The sequence below is a fragment of the Dioszegia hungarica genome (genome assembly GCF_025882075.1).
Source record: "Dioszegia hungarica strain PDD-24b-2 chromosome Unknown MKK02contig_8, whole genome shotgun sequence".
In the NCBI taxonomy this organism is placed as follows: Eukaryota; Fungi; Basidiomycota; class Tremellomycetes; order Tremellales; family Bulleribasidiaceae; genus Dioszegia; species Dioszegia hungarica.
Genome location: NW_026515770.1, coordinates 4,895,932 through 4,914,976, shown reverse-complemented (window position 1 = coordinate 4,914,976; position 19,045 = coordinate 4,895,932). Strand labels below are relative to the sequence as shown.

The following is a 19,045-nucleotide window of genomic DNA, read 5'->3' as shown; positions in this document are numbered from 1 at the left end:
ATGGATGTATGAAGGGTGTTTGAAGCATCACCTGTATCGACCACCTACCACGCACAGGCCAGGCTCTGACTCTCTGACGCTGTGACGCACGTTAGACTTACCCCGGGTTAATCTATTGGAGCCCCACACAGGTGCCACACTCGGTCATCGCCGCTTAGCCCTCCTAGCCCCCTGGACAGAGGTCTACCCTTCTGTCTTCACCCTTCTCCAATATCTATATACACCGCCCACAATGTCAACAGCAAACGGTACAATCAACGCGGAAGCGGGTCCATCTAATGCTCAGCCAATTGGAATGGGCGCAAACGGCCAAGCGAACGGCTCAGGGCAGCTCGTGAACGGTACCTCTACCCAGGCCAACGGAACAACTCCTGCCGACGCCGCGACAGAAGAGGCGGCGATGCCAGATATGAACCAGCTGTATCAGGCCCGGAGGGATGAGGAGGCTGCGAGGCGGGACAGGAGTCTGGCAGAGTTCCTGGTCATGCTGGATGGGTATAAGCCATTGGTGAGCTAATAAATGCCCCTGGAGCGGACTCCGTTTAGCTGACCAGCGCAGATACCGGAAGAGGTCACGGAGTACTATCTCCAACGAGCGGGATTCGACTGCTCCGACCCAAGACTGTAAGCTCTTTTAAGCCCGACGCTTCTCCCGGATCTACAAAGCTTACCCGGGCAGAAAGCGCCTCCTTTCCCTCTCCACCCAGAAATTCATCTCGGATCTTTCGCGCGACGCGTTCCACTTCGCCAAGCTCCGCGTAAACGGAGCGGGAGCGGGTAGAGGACGTCCAGCAGCAGCTGTAAGCTTTATAGTCCGCCACGAGTCTGCTCGAACAAGCTGACAAGGAGCAGGATCGTAATCGAGTTGTGCTGACTATGGATGACCTGAGCCTGGCGCTCGGGGAGCACGGGGTGAATGTGAAGAAGCCAGATTACTGTCAGTCCTCGATGATCAACGCGGCATACAACCTTGCTGACGATGTACAGACCTGTAGAATCTGAAGGGTCGGGGATCCCAAGTCCTGATTTCGCGAGAACAGCATATCCCTAGACTGTGCATGTTGTACAACATGTAATGACCGATGTAAGACCCCCAAAGACAGCGTAAAGAGATACACATTTGCGTACTTTACAACTAGCTATAGACATGATCATCCCAGAAATCTCCTCACTCGCCCTACTGACCCATCGTAACTTCCACAACAGGCAGACTCCTCCTACTCCTAATCACCTTCCCCTGACCCGCTACCGGACCCTCCCTCGTCGGTCTCGGACTCCCCCCTCTTCCTCTCCTACTCCAGCTCCCACTCGCATTACCCCGTGCATGCCGCCCCCCATCCATGTCCTCCGGCTTCCGAATCAGCGCCGCCTGACCCTCCAGAATCAGCCGCTGGATCCGGAGGGTCATCCCGTCCAGCCGATCCAAGATCTCCTCTTGACCCTCCACGACCGTCGCGACTGCTTCTTCGCCGATCGGGATGGGATTGGACGCGTTATCGTCCGAAGGCGGTGTTGTGGGCCGGACGAGCGGGGGCGTCATTCCCCCAAGTCCGAGAGTACTGCGTTTTGGAAGCCCGCCGGACGGTATTCGAGGGCGCCGCTTCTTGCCTGCAGATCGGCTGGGAGTATTGTGGAGGAGAGGGTGTTGATGGCTTGATATCCGGACTGTAGGTGTACGAGACGTATTTGGCGTGATGAGATCCTCGTCGTCCAGCTGTCAGGGTCAGTACTGCTCCATATGCGTTGGCATCCATGACAAGGATTTTCAAACTCACCTCATCTGACCATTCCAGGTTATCTGCATGATCCCTCTCCCTATACGCTGGGGGCGGCGCAATCTCGCTTGTAAGGGGAGCAGCAGGCAGCGCGGGGCTGATTCGGGCTGGCGATGTGCTTGGTCCAGCTTCATCCTCCTCGCTCTCGTTGTCATTATTACTGGCGAGATTTGCAGGCGCAGACTTTGATGAAGGGATGCTCGGATCAAAAGTCTGCGTCGATGACTGCGTCCAAAGCTTGTAGGCGGTGCTGTGCCATCAGCATCCTTTCCGCTTGGCCTGATCCACCATCAGGGTATCAAGGGCACTCACACTCCTAAGGCCGCGCCGTAGACCCCAGCATTCACCGCCCCACTGACCAAACTGATCCCCCAGCCTTTCTTCCCCGTTGGTGATCCCACTTCCTCCGCCTCTCTCCGCTCCGAGCTAGATCTGCGTGCCATCCGACTGGCGCTCGTTCGTGTGCTCAGAGTGGATAGCTTCTTGTCCGGTGTCCGATCCGATCTGATGATCACTACTGTATCAGCTCTCGTCCCCGCTTCGTTACTGTCCGAATATAAAACGCACATTCTGATAATCCCCGTTCGACCCCTTCTCCCCGTTTAGAAATCTCGCTTTGCTCCCCTGTCCCCACTTTCCCAGCTACAGACACCACAGCCGCTCCCGAGCCCGACACACGCGTGATAGGTGCCCAGTCTTTCTTGATAGAAGGCGGAGTCTGGGTAGCTCGACGAGTCGACGGTGGCCTAGAGCCGCTACCGCTGCCGCTGCCGCTCCGACTAGAATTGGATGGTCCCGCCTTAGCGTTAACGTGGACGTGGGTGTGCGAGCTCGAAGCGATGGAGCTGGACACGGGAGTGGAAATGGCGTCGGTAAGTGCGGATTGGACCGACGATGAGCGAGGGGAAGGAGGGATGGAGATGGGCGAAGACATCTGGGACGAGGATTTAAAAGGGCTTTCGGGGGTTTGTTATTGTTGACATGTGAGGTTATCGCGAGGACGGCGACGCCGAGGGATCTTAAAATTCGAGTGATCGCCGGAGTAGATGTCAGGGTGTCGGAGCACGCTGAGAAGTCTCCAGAGGTGTGTCTGGGGATACAGAGCCCATGTAGGGTAGACTTTGAGCACAAGAGGAGATGAAACGAATGGAGTTGCCCAACGCGTCGAAAGCAGGGTGGCAAAAACTCCGCTTCGGTCAGGACGTCATTTCTCCGTTGCATGTGCCTCAGACAGGTCTCGGCGGTGATGCAGAGGGTCGAGGTGGGGCTGTATGGGGAGCACAAGCTAGGCGGCTTCGAGGAAGATCAAGCGATGGCGCGCCTCATCATTGATGATTGCTTGAGAAGATGAGGCTGAGAATGAGGAAGCAGTCCCCACCCAGCGCCCCTTCGGCGCGGGCTGCACCATCTCGCATATCTTCCGCCTGCGCACTGCATGTACGCTCTGCCATTGAATGCGCCTGACTCGCCCGTGTCCATACCGTAGATGCTATCCGCCCCCGTTCTGACCGTTCTCTCCTTGTAACCCAGCCTCCCCTTGCTCCCCATCACCTCCCTCCACCCCCTCATCCCCGTCGTCCCCCTCAAGCGCCACTCCATCCTCATCTACCGCCGCGCCCTCCACAGCATACCCAGCATCACCACCAAACGCCTCCCCTGACCCATCATCGTCCCGCGGCAGGATGTCAATAAGGAAGTCGAACATGTCGCTGAGAGCTATAGCGGCCGCGACGTCTGATTTTTGGAGGGTACGGCGTTTATTGGATTCGGCGATGAGCCAGGCACGGCAGGTGAGTTCGGAGATGAATACTGAGGTGTCAGCTAGAGGAAGGGTCGGAATGGGGAGAAGGTATGGCGGGAGGTGATAGATGGTATTGGTGAAATCGCGGTAAAGAGCTTGACTCACATTCGCAGGCTTTGGAGAAGAGGATAGGTGCCTCCGCTGAGATCATCTTCAGGCGTCAGCTCCTGCTCTTTGCGCGTCCTCATCACATCACTCTGTATTATCCCAATTCCATCCCGCAGGCGCCGGCTCTCCTTTTTCCAATCGCGTCGATACCACTTGTAAACCCAAAGCCAAACCCACCTTGACTTCCTCATCACTCTTCATGACCTTCTTTATCCTCGCTAGCGGCAACGGATACGTCCTAAAGTCCGGATTATCCCTCTCCACAAAATCCATCTGCCGCGTCCAAAAGCTCTCCAGAAAGTCATTCAGTTCCTGATGGGGCTCGACGAGCTGTCCCAGGCCTTCCCGGACCGGCGGGGTAGGCGAGGAGCGCTGATCTGGCTCTGCATCCGCTTGCTGGGCTTCGGACGGTGGTAGTGATGCCTCAGGATCGGCAGTCGGAGTCTGGTAGAATGGGCCGGAGGTGAGTGGGGTGGCGGGGTAGGCGGAGAGCATGGGGGAGTTTTGTGGATGCGTGAGGTAGGATGTGGGGATAGTTTGGCGGGGCTGAGAGGGGCCGGCTTGGGCGGAGTGGCCGTTCCATCCGGGATAGGACATAGCGGACGATGAGAGGGAGGCAGAACAAGAGTGACGCGGGTATGACTCGAGGATGGACAAGTATGGAAGCAAGGTGTAATTAGTTGGTATGGTGGCTCGCTTGGGTGGAGGAAAAACAATATGCTGGTCCGTGCGTTACATTCGGGTATGTGCGGCCGAAGCTCTTAAGCTGGAGCGATCCGCGATCCGTGATGCATAGCATGTCCCAGAATCTCATGCTGGGGAGAACCGACGCGATGCAAGCTGTGAATGGCTGGCTAGACTTGGAACTACCAAGCTAGGCCGGCAGGCAGGCTCACTCGGCGTTCCCCTCGTTCGCACCTCGCTCGGATGTCTGTACCATTTGCCACCCGCCGCCACTCCCCGAGGTTCAGTGGCTCCGCTAGCGAGTCTGACAGCTTCTGTCAGCCATCACCGGCACCGCTGGCACACTGGTCACGCACGGATTGCATGTGCTACATTTTACGCCAGCTCATCGTCATTACTCATAGGGCGCCCAGCCGGGACTCGAAAGCCGTGCCGTCACGCATGACCAATCGACGGGCTTGCGGCACCGCTCAAGGGAGATGGTGGATCAGCAACAAGATAATCTGCGATTTCTAGCGATATTGCTCACACCGGAGCTCATCGGTCTGGCTACTCGACCAAGCTTAAGGACACCAATTCCTGCTGCCACTTTCGGAGGCAATCAGAATCCGACGAGGAATGTGGAGCGAGTTCCTGACTCAGCCCGGATTACGTAGCCTCGGTGACGTCATCAAGCCCGAAGTAGCCGAGGTGGGGGAAGGCCTATAATCCATCTTTGACTGCCTCAGCTTACCCTACAGGAAAGTGGCGGGCTGGGGCGAGGACACTTCGTGCACTTATCAACAACCCACCCCTTCAGGTACTATCGCCATTAAGTCCCCAAAAATGTCTAGCCAGCCTACCGAGATGCGTGCTTTTGTGATTGAACAGCTCGTCAGTCCTGTCTGCCCCTTGTCTGCCCCGGCCTGCTGACAGGCCAGAAAAAGGGCACAGTCCAGTCCGGGCGTGCCGTCCCCAAGTTGGAGTCAGGCGAGGTCCTCGTCAAGGTCTCTCACGTCGCCCTCAACCCGACAGACTGGAAACACCTTGATCTGGTTGGAAACCTCGACTCGACCCTCGGATGTGACTATTCCGGTACGGTCGAGTCGGTCGGCGAGGGCGTCAGCAGGTTGAAGGTCGGAGACAAGGTCTGCGGAGTGGTTCATGGTGGAAAGTTCCCGCAGAGGGGATCGTTCGCCGAGTACCTTACGATCAAGGAGGACTTTGCGATGGTGGTCCCGAGCGGGATGAGCGAGGCGGATGCGGCGACCTATGGTGTTGGATTCTGTACGGCCGCTATGGTTCGTCGGTCGGCCGACATGCTGTGAAGGTCACAGACTGATCGTCCAGGCTGTGTTCCACGCACAGGGTTACAACTACCCCAAGGAAGAGCAGAAGCCAGGATGGGCGAGTCCCTCCTCGCCAGACGCAGCGAGATGCAGCTGACCCACCAGTTCCTCGTTTCCGGTGGCTCCACCTCTGTTGGCCTCTTCACTCTCTCCCTCCTTCGACAGCTCGGCATCAACTCCATCGCTACCGCCTCCCCCCACTCCTTCGACCTCGTCAAGTCCTACGGCGCAGACCACGTCGTCGACTACCACGACAAAGAGGCGGCCATCAAGGAGATCCAGAAGGTGACCGGGGGAGGTGTCGTCGGCGGTCTGGAGTGTATTGGCGGAGACGACAACTTCAACCTCTCAGTCCGGGCGTTCGGCGAGGAGGGAGGACAGCTCACGACGTTGACGCTTATTCCGGATGATGCGATCAAGTTGAGGAGGGAGGTCAAGATTGACCGGATCTTGCTGTACACCGTCTTTGGCTATGTGAGTGCTCCATCGGTTCAATAGTCAGATACTGAGCTGATATGCTAGTCATTCGAGTTCTTGCCCGGCAAGCCCCATCTCCCCGCCATCCCCGAGGACAAGGCCTGGTTCATCGAGTTCGTCAAGCGGGCGCAAGGCGACTCGGGCCTCGTCTCGACTACGAAGGCGAACCCAGTCGATCTCCGTCAGGGCGGTCTGGAGGGGATCAACGAGGGGTTGGACCTGCTCAGGCAGAACAAGGTATCGGGGAAGAAGCTGGTGTATAAGGTAGAGCAATGAGCGGCAAAGGACAGATGCAAGTCTAGCGGATGAAGAAACGGCGGCCTTCCACTCATTGCCACGCTACAGTCTTCTCGATTTACTAAAGACGGTTGACTAACTGACTACCTAACCATCACTCCACTGCAGTAGGCCAAAATAGCCACATTGAGATTACCGCGCGAAGCCGAAGTCACGATCGACCAAGGGCGACCATCGCGGCTGGTGGACGCAAATGGAGGTAAAGCTTCCTCATGTACGCCTCCCATCCAGCGCGGGATTGGCCCAGTATTGAAGGTCGGCGGGCCATAGCCTCCCCCTTTCACTCCTCGACTAGGCGGTGTATGAGAGGAGGGGCTCGAACTGCATCATTCCGGGGTCATGTATTCCGAAATGAGAATACCGGTGCATCATACAGATAGCTTCAGTAGCGCTACATGGTCGGAATCTCTCCCGCTCTGGATCCACGATGTCCATGGTGCCGTCGGCCCTGGAGATTCTAGTGATTTCAAGTCAGCAGTGCCTTGCCAGGATCCCGTGATTAGTCCCTTACTGCAACCTGAAGGGAACCCGCGAGATGTCTTCAAGATTGATAGTGTAGTAGTCTAAGACAACAGGTATACCATAGCTGACTGATATCCATACCTCTCAAACCCTCACCTCGAGCCTAACCAGTTAGATCGCCCCCCACCGCCCTTTCCAGGTTCTTCCTCATTCGCTTCTTCTGCTCCGCGATATCAAGCACCCCATCATTAGCTCCCGCCCTCCTCCGCCCCGGCGCTGGCGCGTCCTCTTCCCTTCCATGGAACATGACATTCTCAATGAAGGTCGCGGCGGCCTGTTCCGAGAACTCCACTTGACGCTGGCCCCAGCGCCACTCGATGGAGGGTGAGTCAAGCGCGGCCGGATTGGGGATTCTGACCTTTTGGAGGTAGTGTTGGCGGTCGAGAAGGTCCAGGTACTTTTGAAGGGTGAGGGGCGTGGTGTTGGGGGAAGTGCGGGAGTGGTAAGGAAGGACAGTGTCCTCTTCGAGGGAAAGGCGACGGAGGAACAGCTTGAGTTGTTCTGAGATCTCAGCTGGTACTGGATGCAGAGGAACTGGTGACTTACCGTCAGTCATGACTCGGCCGTTGCTCATGACCAAGCAGAGGATGATGGTGCGGATACCGAGCAGCGCGATATGGCCAGATTGGGTGCTGTCGCCATTTTGCCAGTCAAGAAGCGCCCCGTTGTCCGGTTCTTCATCCTGCACAGGATGCTCGACGGGTATAGGTTGCGGATCGGCCATTTGATTGACGAGCTTGGGCGCGAGGATGGATCGCAGAATGAAGAGACCAGTCGACGGGCCAGCTGCGGGGGTTAGTATTCGAAATTCAGAGTAGCCTCTCAAGGAAGCGAATCTACTCACCCTTGCCCTTCTTCTTTTTCTTCTCCACTACTTCCTCCTCTGACTCCTCCGACTCGTCCTCGCTGTCCTGCCGTCTTCTTCCCTTGCCCTTCTTTTGCGTCGCCTGCGTCGCCTCAGCTGTCTGGGACGCCACAGCCTCATCATGTTGCCTTTCGATCTCGCGGAGATCGTCCCCCGCCTTGTACTTTTGCTTGAGCTCGACCAGCTCCATCCCGAAGACCTTCTTGAGCGTCTCCTGAGCCTTGCTGAGGACGACCGGGAAATGGTTAGCCGGCTGTTTCACTGCGCCGCCATCAGCGATTTTCTCGCAATACCACAAAGTCTTGACTGACAGGTGGTGGACACATCCGCTCGCTTCAGTGGCTTCTTATTAAGCTCGCTGGCAAAGGCGAGCCGTATAAGCTTGGCTGCCTTCTTCTTGAGCACCTGAGATATTCAGCTCCAGCGTCCATGCAGGTGTCTGTTGTGCTGGTAACTCACCTCTTCTGACATCCCCTTTGTCCCCTGGGTAGCCGTAGCTTCCTCCTCGGAAGTCATATTGACCTCTTCCTCTTCTTCCCCCTCGGCCGGCGCCCCTCTCCGTCTCCGTCCAGGCTGAGACTGTGACTGTGTTGAGGATGAGCGAGGCATACTGGGACAGGTTGATGGATGGATAGGGGGAAGGAAACGCGTGAGATTTCGGACGCGCCTGGACGGCTTGGACGCGTTTGGCTCAGAGGGGTCAAGTTTCCCACGATCGTCCCCGTGCCTGAGCGGCGTCAGCGAGAGATTCTTGGGCAACCGACTTTTGATCGCAACTATCCCACCATCTACCCATCTACACAGCACTTCTAGAGCCACCAGCAGCACACGATGAGCACAGCTGTATCGCCCTCCGAGAGATCCTATATCATCACCGGTCTCGCTCACCCTACACATCCAACACGGCTCGACGGACGAGGTCTGCATCAGAGCCGACCGATCTTTATCTCGTACGGAGATGCACCGCAGGCGAGCGGGAGTGCTCGTGTCACATTAGGCGGGACGGAGGTTCTGGCTGGAATCAGGCTGGAAGTCAGCGAGCAAGGAGAGAGCTCAAGATGTCGGGTGGAGGTAGACGTGTGAGCTTACGTCCCAGAAGTAGCGCAGAGTCAGAGCGTTGACTGATTGCCCAGAACGCCGCAGGCATACCCAACGCTCGCTCCATCAGCGCTGACAGCAATGTCAACGCAGCTCTCCAGCGTGGTCTCAGACCACTTTGTCCCATCAATACCGTCATTACCGATTGTTCCGCAGATAAAGTAAGTCCGACTAGCTTCGCTGCCTGCTGGCAAGCTGATCTGGCAGATACTTTGTCCCTCATCTCCACCTCACCCTCCTCTCCAACTCCGGAAACGTACTCACGACTCTTATCCTCGCTGCCCGAGCGGCATTTCACGATCTGCGGGTACCGAAAACAAAAGTCATCTCGTCCGGCGCCGCAGATGATGTGGACGAGCAGAAGGATCTGAGTGGGATCAAGGCGGCAGTCAGGGCTGGACGGTCCGGAGGACGGGGCAAGGGAAGGGGGACGAGCGGAGTGGAGTGGGAACTGGACCTGGAGGGAGACGGAACCATGCCAATGCCGGGGAGGGAGACGTTGCCGGTCTTGGTCACGCTGAATCTTGTGAGTATTGCATCTGAGAAGACTGTACGCCGAGCTGATATAGCAGATACCGGACAGCACGACTGTCTTCCTCGACGCGGGGCTTCAGGAGGAGACCGCATGTCCAGATCGACTGCATGTCTTCTTCGATGCGGGTGGCAAGGTGTGCGGGATGCGGATGGAGGGGGAGGCAGGCCTGGATGTGGACAGGATACGGCCTTTATTGAAGGTACGCAACTCTTCGCGAGCTTTTTGGGAAGGGTCTACATGCTGACTGTTCCAGGAGGCCCAGGGCGTTTCGGTCGAACTATTTGCCAGCTTGAGCCAGATCGCAACATCCTGATGTACTCGAGTACCCAGGATTCGCGAGCTCCGGCAAGCGGGAGCTTCAACCTTACAAGCCCGCAGACCTAGCCATACTCCGGTCCTGTGCTCATCGTGCGGCTGCTCAAGAAGTCGGGACGCTCACTATCCTAATGTTCGCTTCTGATCACCGGGTTGCCACATCGTTAGGCGTAGACCGAGTCGTCCGGGCCGTGTCCTAGCCGAACTTACCCATCGGAGTGACCGATCTATACACGGCGGGAGGCAAGAATGTCTGCTTGAGCCTTTATCCTCTACGGTGAGATGATCGGGGAAGACAGACCGGACGACAAGCCTTGACGCAGGCCGGGCGAGTAACTGTACTTTATCTGCGTCATTCCTTCGGCCATCGTCGCTTCTACCAGCTCGTCGATTCCTTATGACGGGGTCTGCGTAGCGTAGCCATACTTTCAGCTTCTGTTCCGTCGGCAGCGAGCACGGGAAGGCGACTATCTATACTCTAGGGTGACAACTGGCAAGAGCCACTCGTCTTGTCTTGGCTTTCCGGGATTCAGTTTAACGTTACGCTGCGACTTTTGCCGATTGCGTCACTGCTTTTGTGAGCGCTGCAGCTGCGAGCTGCGCAAAAGTCGATGAGGTCCATGTCATACAAAGTACAAAGCATATAGCCCATCACGCCTTGACGAACTGTACATCTACCATCCTCGCCACCTCGCCTCCCCAGAATCATATACGGATTCGATCTGTCTCGGAGCTGTTCCACCCCAAACAAGAGGATTGCCAAGACATTTCTTGGTAGTTACGACACGACCGCAGCTGTCGACCAAGCAAAGCACAGCTCATCAACGCAAAGCCATCCTTGCTTTATATATCTATCCTTCAATCTAGACTTGACCATCACCTGAGGTCCTCTCACACGCAGTCCGTCATTCGCCCACCCCGGCGCCAAAAAGTATAGACGTTAACCGGTCCTTCGGCCGACGTCACCATCTTCGATGCTCCCCTCAATATCCCTCCTCTCTTCCCTCTCCTTCCTCCTCCTCACCTCCGCCACCCCCTCACCGACCCCAGAACCCCTTCGGCTCCCCCTCATCAACCTCGACTCCCGGCAATATGACCCCGACATCAATGTCCGCCGCTCATGGCTGGACGACCAAGCGGCGGGTCTCCGGTCCAAATACGCCTCGCAGCTCGAGGGCCGAACCCTCGATATCCACCGTCGGGAGCTCATTGAGCGGGATATGAAGAAGCGGGCTGTGGGGAACGTAACGTTGGTCAATGTCGGGATCGACGCGAGTTATGCTGCGCCAGTCCAGATCGGGAATCCGGCGCAGACATTCTTGTTGATCCTGGATACGGGGTCGTCGGATCTGTGGGTAGCGGGGAGTCAGTGTACGACGGCGACGTGCCGCGCGACGACGACGTTCACGTCGAGCTCTAGTAGCTCGTTTGCGAGCACGAATGACCCGTTCAGTATCACGTATGGGAGTGGGCAGGCGCAAGGTGTCATTGCGCAGGATACGGTGGCGATGGGTGGATTCTCGGTGAATCAGCAGGGGTTTGGTGAGTCGCTTCCTCATCGTGGTTGTCCGAGAGATCTGGAGTCTGACTCTACAGCTGTTGTCAACGCAACTTCTGCCAACCTCATTCGGTCCCCGATTTCAGGGCTCATGGGTCTCGCCTGGCGAGCGTTGGCTCAGACAGCCGCGACGCCATTCTGGCAGACGCTTGCTGCGAGTGGGCAGTGGAGTTCTCAGGAGATGGGATTCTACATGCGGAGATATAGGGGTGTATCAGGGGTGCAGAGCGTGGAGCGGCAAGGAGGGGAGTTCATCATGGGGTGAGTTTTCGCAGCACGGAGCTTTCGACCTGAAGCATGCCGCTGACTATGGTAGTGGCGTGGATACTGCCCGATTTACCGGAGACATCAACTACATCTCACTACCACAATCATCGCTTGATTTCTGGCGGATACCTGTCCAGGGCATGACCGTGCAGGGCAACAGCGTCTCCTTGGTGAGGCTCATCCTCCTTTTTCCTCGGGGCAATAGTAGCTAATTATTCAGAACTCCCCCCAAGCCGCCATCGACACCGGAACAACCCTCATCGGCGTTCCCTCCACCGTCATCAAGTCGATTTACGCCCAAATTCCCAGCTCCTCAGCCATGTCTGCCAGCTCGGGTTACGAGGGCTACTACCAGTACCCTTGCTCGACAAACGTCAGCGTTACCATGCAGTTCGGCGGACTGAGCTACCGGATCTCGGCGCAGGACTTCAACTTGGGCGCCTTCAACACGAGGGATCCGACCATGTGCACGGGGTGTTTCTTCGAGATGAACCTGTGGGTCTTTTCCTGCTTTCGGTATGAAGCCATAGCTGACAGGCTCAGGAGTAGCGCCAGTCCCGCCCAGTGGATCGTCGGAGCTAGTTTCTTGAAGAATGTCTACTCCACGTTCCGGTACAACCCCCCGGCGATCGGTTTCGCGGCCTTATCCGGCAGCAGCGACACCATCACAACTGGCAATGCAGCCAACACCAGCACAGTGGGCACTGGAGGAAGTAAGAGTGCTGCCGGGCGTAGTATGGAGCTCGGATTGGGGGCGATGGGTCTGGCGGTAACGGCAGGAGTGGCGGGGTGGCTGGCTGCTGTATGAGAAGGACGGGGTAGATGTTTGTGTAAGGAGTGAGAATCGGCTCGTAGACGGGCGAGGACTGTAGCATCACTAGCATCAGCACTAGCAATGGCTTGTATCAGACAGATATCGCATGCATCTCTCGCAGATAATGATAACAAGGCCCAAGGCATGATCGAAGACCCTGAGGGAAGATCTGTGATAAGGATAAATGAACGCCTCTTGGCAAAAGTATAGTCGCGCAGTCTGGACTCTTGTCGTTGCTCCTCATTCTTTGCTTATAGATATCTTCATCTATCTGTTTACTACTCTGCTGCAGGTCAGCTCTAGATTGCTCAGATCGACTCTGGGCGCCCAGAATCTCCCAATAGTCTCGACTTTCGATATAGTATAGATTGAAACGAACACTCAACTGTATTCACCACCACACGTGCCCACTGAGATCTGAGACCGCTCTGACCGGAGCACGAAGGGAGGGGCACCAACGCATCACCCCGCATCCGTTTCATCACAACCCCTCGCCTCCCGATTGTCTGGCGCACACAGCTATTGTCAGCTTGCCAAGAGGGCAACAGGAGGGGAAAGAAGCGAAAGGGCGTGTTTCAAAGTCCGATCCGAGTGGACGGGACTCAGGGGAGGGTGGGGTCATCAGCCATAAGGACGGTCCATTTGGACCTAGGTGAGTCTTACCAGCTGTGTATTGGCCACACTTCGAATGAGAGCCGAACTGATATATATCTTCCTTTACTTCTTGCTTATCCCCTCCGCCTTTACTCTGCACCGCTGTTCGCCACCCACCACCACAATCCACTTGCGACTGACCCGTCGTCGCTATGCCTCCTCCACCTTTCCTCGACTCGTTTGTCCGAGCAGACGCACCATCGGCCATGTCGAGCATACTCGAGAGCGCGATAGGCCATGCCGCAAGTCGCCTCAGGGAGCTGTCGCCGCGGGATATCTCGGTGAGTAGAGCTTGCCGCAAGGTCGGTGGAGGACAGGTGCTGATACTGCAGTCGACCATCCTCAATGGCAACGATCCAACAACGGTGGATCCTAGTCATGTAAGCTCTGGGGACTCTCTGAGAAGTCTCCGAATCTAACAGTACAGCCCATCACCCTCTTCATCATCCAGCTCCTCATCATCATCGCATTCACCCAATCCCTCGGCTGGGCATTCCGGTACATCAAGCAGCCCGCCGTCATCGCCGAGGTCATTGGCGGTATCATCCTCGGTCCCACCGTCATGGGTCGTATTCCCGGCTTCACCCAGCACATCTTCCCCCAACCCTCCGTCACATATCTCAACCTCGTCGCGAACCTCGGTCTTATCCTCTTCCTCTTCCTCATTGGCCTCGAAGTCGACGTCGGCGTCATGAAGCGAAACGGCAAGGCCGCTGCACTTGTCTCTGTCGCTGGGATGGTCTTACCATTCGCACTGGGCGCTGCCGGTGCTGTACCAACATACCACAACTTTGTGGATACCAGCCGGGTCTCGTTCGGCCACTTTCTGCTCTTCGTCGGTGTCGCCATGGCCATCACCGCCTTCCCGGTCCTCTGCCGTATCCTTACCTCCACCAAGCTCCTCGATACTCGGGTCGGAGTCATTGTCCTCGCCGCGGGCGTAGGGAACGATGTCGTCGGATGGGTCCTGCTCGCGCTCACCCTCGCGCTGGTGAACGCTGGTAGCGGACTGACAGCACTCTACATGCTGCTGCTGGCAGTGGCTTGGACCATCCTCATGCTCTGGCCGATCAAGAAGGGGTTCCGCTGGTTGGCGAAGCGGACCGGAAGCCTGGACCACGGGCCTACACCGGCGATGATGACTGTTACGCTGGTCATTGTCTTCATCTCGGCCTTCTTTACCGGTATCATTGGTAAGCTGAAGATCCCCCAGATGTCCGTGAACCGGGACAAGCTGACTCGGACAGGTGTACACCCCATCTTCGGTGCCTTCATCGCTGGTCTCATCATTCCTCACGAAGGCGGTTTCGCCATTGCGCTCGTGGAGAAGATTGACGATTTAGTCGCCATGCTTTTCCTGCCAATCGTGAGTAACGCCTCTTCTCGATCGAAGGGACCAAGTTGATCAGTCAGTACTTTGTCCTTTCTGGACTCTCTACCAACCTCGGCCTGCTCGATTCAGGCATCTCATGGGCCTACATCATCATGTTCATCGTCATTGGATGGTTCGGCAAATTTGCCGGATGTGCAGCAGCGGCAAGGTGGTTGGGCTATACGCTCCGCGAGAGTGGGGCTATTGGCATGTTGATGAGTTGTAAGGGGTAAGTGTTTTCTTCTGAAAAGCTGAGAGAGGAGACTAGCTAATACACAGTCTCGTTGAGATCATCGTCCTCAACGTTGGCTACAATGCCAAGATCATCGACCAGCGCTTATTCTCTATGTTCGTCGTCGTCGCTGTCGTCCTTACTTTCGTCACTACGCCCGGTACGCTCTGGATCTACCCCGAGAAACACCGCATCCGTGGTACCGCAGCCAACGACGGACCTTCTCGGCGCAAAGACAAGGAAGGGCAGACTGCCGGGCTCAGCACGCTAGCGGGTGCCTCGGGCGGCCGGGAGCAGACGGATCGGATCCTCGTCGTCTTGCAAAAGATCGAGCATCTATCGGCGGTCATGTTCATCACGCAAATGCTCGAGCCGGCTTTCAAGTCTCGCAGTCCGCCTGTCGCGTCCGACCAGGCGCTGATCAAGGCGTCGGCCGGGAAGCACCACGGTGGAGACGGCGACATCTCGGACGTCTCGGTCAAGTCGTCTCCCTCGCGGAACTCTACGGCTCTGCCTACTCTTGGCGAGCAAGCCAATGCGGACGGCGGCCTCCGAATCGACGCACTCAAGCTTATCGAGCTTACTGGGCGGACGTTCTCGGTCATGCAGTCGGCGGAGAAGGATCAGCTGCTCCTCACGGACGATGCCCTACAGCTGTTCAAACAGTTTGGCCGGCTCAGAGGCTTCGAGATTACCCCACATATCGATATCGTCGGTGCCGACTCGTACCCCCAAGCTATCGCTGAGCGCGTCACCAACCTCGACTCGGAACTCGTCCTCCTTCCATGGACCATCCCCGTCGTTGGCCAGTCCAGCATGCTGATCGACCCCTCGCCCGAGGCAGCCATGCGCGAGGGCATCCCCGTCGCTCCTTCCACTTCACCCTTCGAGTCCATCTTTGGACTCGACTCGCACGGCTCACCCATGTACACCCACTTTGTCCGTCGGGTCTTTGCGGAATGTCCCGCTGATATCGCCCTTTTCGTCGATCGGGGCTTCGGGTCATCCAGCAACTTTACGCCGGGCGCGGGTCAGCACATCTTTATGCCCTTCTTTGGCGGTCCAGACGACCGGCTGGCGCTCCGCTTCGTCGTGCAACTATGTCAGCATGAGGGGGTCAGCGCGACGGTGGTCAGGATTGAGAAGGAGGGCGAGGGTTACTTTGGCGAGTCGGGCGGTGATGAAGCTGCCAGGGCGCACCAGGCGGCTCTGCAGAACAACCAATTGACTATACATCCTTCTGTGAGTCTGCTACCTCGCTTGAAAGGGCATGGCTGACCGAACAGCAATCACCCCAGGTCATCAACAACCTCATGTCCGAGACAGCGGACGGTATCGCCTGGGAGTACTACACCTCTCCCGACAATGCTCACGTATCACACATCACCACCGCTCTCCAGCGGGTCACCTTCCACTCCCTCAAATCCTCCACTCCGCTCACCTCCACCCTCAACAACGCCGAAGTCACCGCGGCAACTACCTCGGGACATCACATGTGGCGGCCTCTGCTCATTGTCACTGGTCGTGGCCGGCGCGCTGGCGCGATGAACCACGAGAATGAGCTTAATCGCTTGTTGAGCGACAAGGGGCGGGATCCGAGCGTGGGCGCCGAGCTGAGAAAGACGGTGGGGGATGTTGCGACGAGCCTGATACTTGGTGGTGGAAAGGGGAGCGGGGCGAGCTTCTTGGTGCTGGAGAGTGGGGCGGGCAAGGGCGTGTCGGCTTAGGGCTTCCGGGCTGGGCAATGTACGATTAGGTATCAAACGTTAATTACAGGGAGTGTCGTTCTTGTCAATGTGCATGTACAAGTATTTGGCATATCGCTTTCCGTGCGGGATATCCACTCTCTGTGCGCACCGTATGTGCGCATGTCAGGCATTATACGACGAAGCTGTGCTCGGCGTAATTAGCGCATGTAGCTAGTGTTAGCACCGCCGCCGCCACACTCCGCCGCACCTATATCCTTCCCCGCCTTCTCCGCGTTCATGAAGCTTATTAAAGCATCCGACGACGTCATTCCTCGCTGTGCCTGAGCGTACCCAAAATTGTATTACCTCCGATGAGAAAGCTATTCTCGCCGTTGTACCCGAACGGCACACAGACTCGGCACCGCCCTCGCCGTCACGGGAAGATTGAGGCGCACACGACCTACGATGGCCATCGCATGGGATCACCCCGCCTTCACTACCTAGACACTTTAGCGCGATAAGATCGATCAAGATAGAGAGGCTGTGCCTTCCTTCTTCCTTCTTCCCCTTCACATATATTGTACATCCAGTATAGGTTCGCCCTCTTCAACGTCATTATCAGCTTGACATCCTGAAACGGATTCATCACATCAAAGGTAGGTCCTTTGGCTGCTGGGGTCCTTTGTGCCAGAGGTCAATGTTTCCGATGACGATGTGGGAGAAATAGTGGAGGATGAAGTTGAGGCGCTGAGGAGGACATCGGAGATCGTCATGCCAGCCCTACCCTTGCTGACTCGAACAGGTCGCACAGACAGTCAACTTCCGAACCGCCCATCCAACGAAGCTCGCTCTCAGAAGGTCTCATATACATCATCCGGGCTCAGACATCTAGCGTTCCTGCTCTGCAACACACCTAGTCTGCCGTCATGACCGCCGTAGCCACATATCACTCAACTCCCTCATCATCCCCTTCCTCCTCGGCATATCCCTTCCCTCCCGCTCCTCGCATCCCATACGAAAATCACCCACGGCGACCCTCCAGTTCCAACTCGCACACCTCTCTGCTCGGCCCAGTCCTTGAGGACGATACCGATCAGTCCTGCTCTATCCGCCCAGGGCGCAAGATTCTGCGTCCGAGCAGCTCGGTGTCCATGTCGAGGGGAAGTTCGGTGGAGGATATGGCCGAGTGGGTACTGGATATGATGGCGGTCCAGGGCGGCAAGGCGAGATGGGCAGAAAGGGAGAGGGTTGTTTTGGTTCTCGGAGGTGAGTCTATAATACTGTCCGTTATGAATGCATTCTCAGCTGATTGTCCAGACTGCTCTACGGATCTGCTTGAACCCCTCACGTCCAACCCGGCTTTTTCGAATACCCTCATCCTGGCCCCTTGCAATGCTCCGTCCTCTCCAACGCATCCTTCCTTCGAGGTCCTGGCGTCCGAGGACTTGCAAGACGCCGTCAACGAAGCCACTTCCTTGTCCGCGGCATATCGGAAAAAGAACAAGAAGAAGTATCGGTCGGCCCACGCTTCCGCCTCGGCATCCCCCTTCGACGCTATTCTGCACTTCCTGCCCTCCCCACTCTACTTCGACCCCACCATGGCCCTGCAGCGAATGCTACGGGAAGCCATCATGGCTACCACGGTCGCCCTCGCCTCACTGGCATCATTCAGGCACAATACCCAGCCGAGCAAGGGCAAATCGGCGCCCGCACATGATATGCCCATCCCGCTCATCCATATCATCCCCTCCGGCTCACCTAGCGCCCTTCCCGTCGTTGTTGAGCGATACCTCCTCCAACTTCTGCCTTCCCTCTCCGGCTCGGCCTCCTCACGCACCATCCGGCCCCTCGTCCTCTCCTCTTCCGCATGGAGTACCCGCAGTATCCCCTTCTCTCCCTCCGCACCAGCGATCGACGCCCTCCTCTTCGGCGGCCTCGATCCCGCCTCCACCCCTAAAGTGGCTTTGGCATCATGGGACCGCGTCCTCCCTACCTCGGCAGCGTCATCCCCAACAGCTCCGAGCTGGGACTCTGCGCTGGACGTCAACACGGACAGGCGCGACTCCTCCACGTCTACTTCGACCCTCGGATCCTCATCATCGCTCCACGGACCTATCACCCCGCAGAATGCCTCGTACGCGGACATGAGCGAGACTATCCGTCGGAGTTCGCAGCATATGCCGTCCAGGCTGAGTTATGTCGAGACGTTTGAGGATGAGGGAACGCAGGGAGAACAGGCTGGGGGTGGAACGATAGGGAAGAAGGGAGGCAAGGGCGTGTTTGGGTGGATGAAGCGGAAGGCGTAGGCGTATGGAGGAGTCTACCCCCTAGGCTGTCAAGTTGGGCAATTCCCAATACTGTACCTGTCTGTAGCACTAGATTAGATCACCATCGCATACCATACACATAGACATACATGCATGCTTTCTCTTTCAATAGATTGGCTCCTGATCTCAGCGAAGCACTGGAATATTTTCCAGATCCCAAGCGCAGAGGTCAACTCTCCTCCGACTTGGTCACAGGGATTGGGTTGGCTGGAGATACCAGGTCGGCACAAGAGCGCTCTGCTCTGCGTCGATGAGTGCGTGAAAAGGCGAATGATTGATTGTGATACCGTGACTATGAGTACAACATGATTTCCTCGATGTCCTGGAT

The 19,045-nt window shown here is 56.9% G+C and overlaps 9 protein-coding genes across 9 annotated transcripts; 6 read left to right on the top strand and 3 right to left on the bottom strand.

Moving 5' to 3' along the window:
• Positions 1-409: 409 nt before the first annotated feature.
• On the top strand, positions 410-1,002 carry MKK02DRAFT_26857 (transcription initiation factor TFIID 23-30kDa subunit-domain-containing protein; the record flags this gene model as incomplete). Its single annotated transcript, XM_053087263.1, has 4 exons — positions 410-508; positions 560-624; positions 680-800; positions 853-1,002. 4 exons carry the CDS (start codon positions 410-412, stop codon positions 1,000-1,002), a joined length of 435 nt encoding a protein of 144 aa, XP_052946705.1.
• A 175-nt stretch (positions 1,003-1,177) lies between these two features.
• Positions 1,178-2,709, bottom strand: MKK02DRAFT_45634 (uncharacterized protein; the record flags this gene model as incomplete). The annotated part of the gene is made up of 4 exons (XM_053093527.1): positions 1,178-1,714; positions 1,776-2,025; positions 2,088-2,289; positions 2,343-2,709. 4 exons carry the CDS (start codon positions 2,707-2,709, stop codon positions 1,178-1,180), a joined length of 1,356 nt encoding a protein of 451 aa, XP_052946704.1.
• Positions 2,710-3,438: 729 nt separating this feature from the next.
• Positions 3,439-4,014, bottom strand: MKK02DRAFT_15194 (histone-fold-containing protein; the record flags this gene model as incomplete). The annotated part of the gene is made up of 3 exons (XM_053085554.1): positions 3,439-3,584; positions 3,682-3,727; positions 3,862-4,014. Coding segments are annotated over 3 exons (345 nt in total), but the record flags the coding sequence as incomplete, so codon positions are not given.
• A 1,200-nt stretch (positions 4,015-5,214) lies between these two features.
• Positions 5,215-6,449, top strand: MKK02DRAFT_37318 (chaperonin 10-like protein; the record flags this gene model as incomplete). Its single annotated transcript, XM_053089621.1, has 4 exons — positions 5,215-5,241; positions 5,289-5,652; positions 5,734-6,170; positions 6,219-6,449. 4 exons carry the CDS (start codon positions 5,215-5,217, stop codon positions 6,447-6,449), a joined length of 1,059 nt encoding a protein of 352 aa, XP_052946702.1.
• A 646-nt stretch (positions 6,450-7,095) lies between these two features.
• Positions 7,096-8,466, bottom strand: MKK02DRAFT_45631 (MAGE family-domain-containing protein; the record flags this gene model as incomplete). Its single annotated transcript, XM_053093526.1, has 5 exons — positions 7,096-7,493; positions 7,539-7,778; positions 7,837-8,118; positions 8,169-8,262; positions 8,317-8,466. 5 exons carry the CDS (start codon positions 8,464-8,466, stop codon positions 7,096-7,098), a joined length of 1,164 nt encoding a protein of 387 aa, XP_052946701.1.
• A 222-nt stretch (positions 8,467-8,688) lies between these two features.
• Positions 8,689-9,803, top strand: MKK02DRAFT_45630 (ribosomal protein S5 domain 2-type protein; the record flags this gene model as incomplete). Its single annotated transcript, XM_053093525.1, has 5 exons — positions 8,689-8,936; positions 8,991-9,116; positions 9,163-9,481; positions 9,528-9,689; positions 9,744-9,803. The coding sequence occupies 5 exons, from the start codon at positions 8,689-8,691 to the stop codon at positions 9,801-9,803; spliced, it is 915 nt and encodes a 304-aa protein (XP_052946700.1).
• A 976-nt stretch (positions 9,804-10,779) lies between these two features.
• On the top strand, positions 10,780-12,438 carry MKK02DRAFT_25023 (aspartic peptidase domain-containing protein; the record flags this gene model as incomplete). The annotated part of the gene is made up of 5 exons (XM_053086973.1): positions 10,780-11,347; positions 11,402-11,624; positions 11,680-11,800; positions 11,851-12,125; positions 12,174-12,438. The coding sequence occupies 5 exons, from the start codon at positions 10,780-10,782 to the stop codon at positions 12,436-12,438; spliced, it is 1,452 nt and encodes a 483-aa protein (XP_052946699.1).
• Positions 12,439-13,250: 812 nt separating this feature from the next.
• MKK02DRAFT_37316 (putative potassium:hydrogen antiporter) lies at positions 13,251-16,429 on the top strand (the record flags this gene model as incomplete). The annotated part of the gene is made up of 7 exons (XM_053089620.1): positions 13,251-13,379; positions 13,431-13,478; positions 13,526-14,291; positions 14,346-14,464; positions 14,512-14,699; positions 14,750-15,944; positions 15,989-16,429. The coding sequence occupies 7 exons, from the start codon at positions 13,251-13,253 to the stop codon at positions 16,427-16,429; spliced, it is 2,886 nt and encodes a 961-aa protein (XP_052946698.1).
• An 887-nt stretch (positions 16,430-17,316) lies between these two features.
• Positions 17,317-18,696, top strand: MKK02DRAFT_45627 (uncharacterized protein; the record flags this gene model as incomplete). Its single annotated transcript, XM_053093524.1, has 2 exons — positions 17,317-17,656; positions 17,708-18,696. 2 exons carry the CDS (start codon positions 17,317-17,319, stop codon positions 18,694-18,696), a joined length of 1,329 nt encoding a protein of 442 aa, XP_052946697.1.
• Between the last annotated feature and the right edge of the window lie 349 nt (positions 18,697-19,045).